At 33.5% G+C, this 6,000-nt stretch overlaps 1 protein-coding gene across 6 annotated transcripts in view; it reads left to right on the top strand.

The window, feature by feature from the left end:
* Positions 1 to 5,238, top strand: part of LOC149579537 (transcriptional corepressor LEUNIG-like) — a 119,563-nt gene extending 114,325 nt beyond the window's left edge. For all 6 annotated transcript variants that reach the window (XM_089833716.1, XM_089833732.1, XM_089833720.1 and 3 more), the window contains exons 16-19: positions 3,944 to 4,099; positions 4,216 to 4,332; positions 4,615 to 4,821; positions 4,959 to 5,238. In XM_089833716.1, coding sequence (XP_089689842.1) covers positions 3,944 to 4,099; positions 4,216 to 4,332; positions 4,615 to 4,821; positions 4,959 to 5,102 — 624 coding nt within the window. In that variant the 3' untranslated portion in view covers positions 5,103 to 5,238. The remainder of the gene's footprint in view (positions 1 to 3,943; positions 4,100 to 4,215; positions 4,333 to 4,614; positions 4,822 to 4,958) is intronic.
* The last annotated feature ends 762 nt before the right edge of the window (positions 5,239 to 6,000 follow it).

Genomic DNA, 6,000 nt, shown 5'->3' on the forward strand with positions numbered 1-6,000 from the left:
CATTCAAACCAAGACAATCTATTGTAAGTTCAAATTTCCAAATATTTTAACAATAAGAATAGTATAATATTAATTCAAAGTATAATATACAGACATGACATCAAATATATAACATTTAAATAGTAATTAGTTTAAATAATAATTATTTGTAATAAAATATTACAATTTAATAACAATAAAATTAAATATTAAATTTCAATAGATATATTAATTGATACTATATTTAATTAATTATCAAAAAAATTATAATTAATAATCATTAATTAAAAACATTTGAAATATAGATTGGTTTAAATATTTGATAATTTTTTTATTTAATTAATAGGAATTTTTTTTTTAAAGGAAAATTCAAGATCCCTATATTATTATATAGAATTATTATATCAAAAAAATTAGTTATCTAAAAATCTTTCCCAGCCATACAATATACCTATACAAAAGAACAGTCTTCGTTGTGCAAGATATTATGACAAAAATATAAATCTCATTTCTTCCCTACCCAACATCCTAACCTTTCAATTGTCTTCATTCATACCTGAACACCTATGACTGCCTTTTATAGATATACAAAGAATGAGCATGGAGATTTCAAAATATCTAATATCTAGAGAAACTACACATACTTGATAAGTCTAACCCAGAGTTAAAGAAGACATTAAGATCAAATCTCTTCACTTTAGATACACATGGGTTAATTGTACAGTGAAGGATGCAAGGGTTTAGGAATGAGGATAATTACAATTATCATTTATGCTTATTGTGGCATATTATGATTATTATTACTATTTTTGAATCAATATTCTATTAGAACTTTTTTATAGAAAATACATGAGGACTCTATAGGTCAGTGTGATAACTCTATATAATTAAAAAAAATTCTACATCATACAATACAATAATTTATTTAAATTTAAGTATTTCAATTACATAACTATTGAATGATGAGAATATTGATCCTTGGTTGTCTCAAGATTCCACGAATAATAATTTGACAATCATTGAGAATAAGATAAGACTGATTATGTCTATTGATACAGAGTCCAGACATCATCTGGCATGATCAACATCACTATCGGCTACACCCTTCCACCTCATCCGGTGCAAGGGCTAGTTTATTACTTTAGAGAGCTTGCAATTAATCGGATAGTGGTCACTATAAGCAATTGGATATAAAAAATTCACTGGAAGAAATCTTGAGGGCTAGTTTAACCTGATGTAATAAATATCCAAACTTCATCAAATTTTGTTTTGTAATGTTGAAGATCTTATTCAAATTCTGCATTAATTGTTTCACACGCAAAATTATAGTGTGTTTCTTAGTGGAAATGTACCTAGACTGCACTTGGTTTTCCCAGGTCTGCTCTGGCTCAAACCCTGTCATAATCAGGGTCCTAGACTTGTGAACCAGACTTCATAGCTCTAAATATTAGATAGCTATTGGAGGACAATTGGGCTTAATAAGTCGCTAAACTCTAAACTTGACCTTTAAGAGATTTTTGATCAAGGGGAAACTGAGACGTTACTATTGAACTAGTTAATTCATTCTCTTATGGTTGGGTGAGATTTCTTCTACTTATTTGGTAGTTGCAAGCTTTCCGATTTCAGAATACACATTTAGATGCTTCCAGTCCTTGTTCATCCTTTTCCTTATGCGTGGAGAGCAGGATACCCTGCATAACTACAGATTCTTGGCCAAGATCAATGTTAGTATGTTAGTCATAAGATTATTCCGCTGACTATCTTTTATAAATCTGAAAAGCCTATTGGAGGTATTAGATTTAGTTTAAGAAAGTTCAATTAATACTCTTTATTTCAAAGCAAGTTGCTTTGTGAATATCTGCTCTCTATTTTGTTTAAAGATGCTGTTTGACTGAATTGTGAAGACATTCATAACTCTTGTAGACTTAGCAGAGATTTTCCTAATTATTATTATTTGGTTACCTAATGACTGTTTACGCATAACTTTCATTATCACAATTTGGATTCTAGTGTGTATGTTGATTGTTTAATAATTTATTATATCTTGGTTTCTGATTTACTTTTTATGAGCTATATTTTAGTTTCTCTTGTATCTACTTGGCTCTAGACCCCTGTTTCAAGCGCAATTATACTAATTTACAGTGGAGGTTATTTAAAATGTCAAGACCGCTTTTCCATTTGTATTGCTCGTCTGAAAGTTTGGAGAGAGTGATATTGAGGTGGAAAGATACTAATTTATTCCTTATTAACAATTCAGCGTTAGTCATAATCCCTTGGACAACCCAATCTTATTCAAAATCATTTATCTCTCATTCACCTGTAGCAGCTATCTTTTGACAACATCAGTCAAAGCTCTATTTTTTAAATACAGCAAATATTGGACTTTTCAATATACTGTAATTTTGATTTTTGAACTTCTGAGATTTGGTGTCGAAATGACTTTCTAAATTTCTCATTTCAATTGGCGTTCTACTTCTGTACTTGGGATAGAACTTAATCTACAGAAAGTCCAAACTCCAATCCATCAAACTTCCAGCAATCTTAAATGTCTGATAAAAACACAGTTTGTTCTAATGAAGGAAAGAAAACCAGCAGTTATTGCTCTGTCCCTGCTGTTATGTTTCAAAAATGACATCAAATTACCTCCAGTTTTCTTGTTCTGCAAATTCTTTATGACAAACCTCTGGACTTGTTCTTATTGATGTTCTATTTCTGGACCTTCACTGGAAGGCAGCAATCTATCGGTGCAGATTTGCCTAGTTGCGGAATATGCTATGATCACACAACTGCAATAGTGGGATACTTTTTTATTGTTATATATTTCCATCATTGTTCCTTGTTTGAGAGATTGACCTGTTTTAGGAATCTACAGGTTTGACTCAAATTACCTCCAGTTTTCTTATTGTGCAAGTTCTTTATGACAAACCTCTGGACTTGTTCTTATTGATGTTGTATTTCTGGACCTTCACTGGAAGGCAGCAATCTACAGGTGCAGATTTGCCTAGTTGCAGAATATGCTATGATCACACAACTGCAATAGTGGGATCCTTTTTTATTGTTATACTCATATATTTCCATCATTGTTCCTTGTTTGAGAGATTGACCTGTTTTAGGAATCAAACGATCAAATTGATTGTCGTATCTGATGTTCAGGCAGTGACGATATATCAAAGCACTACAGTAAATTATATAATAGGAGATGAACAATTTTTTTTCTTTTTTCCCTATTTTCTGATAACAAAAATGACCATTTCTTTTTCGGCTTCATTTGAGGTCTACCTGTTTAGCAACATCTGGCTGTCCTTGGGATAGTTGAGGAATGTCAGAGACATCCTCAGCCATATCCTGCCAACAAGTCTTCTAGCTGTTCTGGGCAAAGGCTGAGGAATGCTTTTGAGGCCTCTCTGCATCCTCCAAATGTATTCGAGATGGAACATCTGGAAAAGACAGAGAGATGTATCCCCGTGTATATACTAAGGATTGTCAGGGACATCCTTGGCCATACCCTGCCACCTGATCTTCTGGCTGTTTCTGCCAAATGCCCAGGAATGCTTTTGAGGCCTCCCTGTATCCTCAGAATGTATCTGCAATTGGGACACCTGGAAAAGACTTAAGAGATCTGCCCCCGTGCATATCCTAGGATAATTTTTACATTTTTATTTTAAAAGATATATGATGGGTCATTGAGCTTCATACAACCTCTTACATTGAATTGTTTTCATTTTCTGCACAACAATTTAGTAGTAAGTACAAAAGTAGTGTCTCGGCTAAATTATGTGTTAGCAGGTGTAACTGGTAAATAGAAGCTTGCAGTTGTTAACCATTGATTACTCAGTCATGCAGAAGGTTTATTTGTGCGACTAATTACAATCCATTAATATGCTCGTGGTGGTCTGTAGAGATGATTTTTTTGATCTTGCATTATATGGTTCAAGTAATTATACAATATCAAATATGTTTGCAGCCAAGTTATTCCTTGAGAACATTTACTGGTCATTCCACATCTGTGATGTCTCTTGATTTTCATCCAAAAAATGAAGATGTCCTCTGCTCTTGTGATGGAGATGGGGAGATACGTTACTGGAATGTTAAACAGGGTGTTTGTACCAGAACATTCAAGGTTTGCCATCAACACAAGCTTCCCATTTGTCTTTTGTATGATCACTGTGCTATGCTATGTGACTTCTCTATATTATCTGCATGGATTTTGATGTGTAAATCTGATTTGTTTTACAGGGTGCTACGAGTCAAGTGCGATTTCAAACACGAAGTGGTAAACTGCTTGCTGCTGCTGCCGAGAATGTTGTGTCAATATTTGATGTTGAAACTGAAAATTGTTTACATTCTTTACAGGTATTGTTGATGTTATGTTAGAGGTTTTGATGTTTCATACACTGTATTTTGAGGACATTTTATGATCCACAAATAAAGAATTAATTAGTTGTGATTTGGAAATTCATTAGTTCTTTTAGCTTTTGATAATATGGAAATGGACTGCTCTAGTGTAGGAAAATTTCAATATCAGCTGTGTATTCACTTATTCAGAGTTTGTAATGGCTTCATCGAGTGCCATCTCCATCTTGATTTTATATAGACGTGGCCATTGTTGACTATGAAAGCTGTCATCTTTTGCAGAGACACACAACGCCTGTGCACTCTGTTTGCTGGGATTCAACTGGAGATTATTTGGCATCTGTTAGTGAGGACTCAGTGAGAGTTTGGTCTCTTGGTGGTGGTAATATAGGCGAATGCATATATGAGCTGAGCTGCAATGGAAATAAGTTCCATTCGTGTGTTTTTCATCCAACCTACCCATCAGTCTTGGTTATTGGATGCTATCAGGTTGGTCTGTTGTTTTCTGTCTTCTTATTTGACTTTTTAGTATATGTTCATTTTTCATCTAGAAAGAGTTCTTACTTTGGAGTAATAGGTCTTTGTGCTGAGATAATGTTTTTCTGATGTATTGTATTTGGTTGCAGTCTCTGGAAATATGGGATATGTTTGAGAATAGAAGTATGACTCTTAAGGCACATGATGGCCTCATAGCTTCTTTAGCAGCCTCAACTGCAAGTGGCATGGTTGCTTCAGCAAGTCATGATAAGTTTGTAAGATTGTGGAAATAATAATTTGAGATGTAGTGAAGAAAATCTCAAAATATGTTTGTCACTATTTGATTGGGATTGTGGCAAAGCCTTGAGTAGCTTTTGTATTTGAATTATTTTTTTGTCAAATAATACTTAGAACCACTTTGTTTATAGATATCTTTTTTTGAGAGAGTTCATTTCTCCAATCTGTAATCATGGGGAAATAAATTCTTGTAAAGACCATGGATATATCTTTGTCATCAACATTTCAGATCAGGCCCCTCATCAGGATGCATAGATAGGATAGGAAATAGACTAGAGCTCCATGTAGGCAACTCTAGTTAGATACCCGATCCTTGAGACTCACCAAACAAATGTATTGAATTCAGTTAGTTGTTACAATTAATTACTTCAAAATGGCTCAATTTACAAAAAATACTTTAGAGTATTTCTTATTTTTTTAATAATAAGCTCACATGGAAAGACTTGAGCAAAGACCTATTAAGGCTTTGATCACAGCTGTTAACCTGTATTGGATTCTTCAACCTTCTTTTAAATAATGATATTCAATTGCAACGTGTAATGTCGCCTTACTAATTTTCCCTAAAACCACAGTTGCACAAGATTAGGGATAGGTTTACCACATTCAGAGCTTCTTATGTGATTAGTAACTTGAAATCCTGCATCCACAGCACAAACACAATATTAACATACAAAAGGATCTGTACATATATACAATAATGGTAACATATTCGTAAATTGACCAAGGATTAGATTAAAGAGGATATATCTTCATACTAATGCAAAACTTAATAGGACACCCTTAGGAGTTCTTCCTCAATTATAGTGCAGTAGGTTGCTTATAGCTGTTCTTGTTTAACTACCACTGTAATAGGGTGCTATTAGCCATTCTCCTTTAATTGTAGACCTTATCCCC

This window comes from Cupressus sempervirens, chromosome 1 (genome assembly GCF_028749045.1).
Source record: "Cupressus sempervirens isolate cs-2001-9-10 chromosome 1, ASM2874904v1, whole genome shotgun sequence".
Lineage (NCBI taxonomy): Eukaryota > Viridiplantae > Streptophyta > Pinopsida > Cupressales > Cupressaceae > Cupressus > Cupressus sempervirens.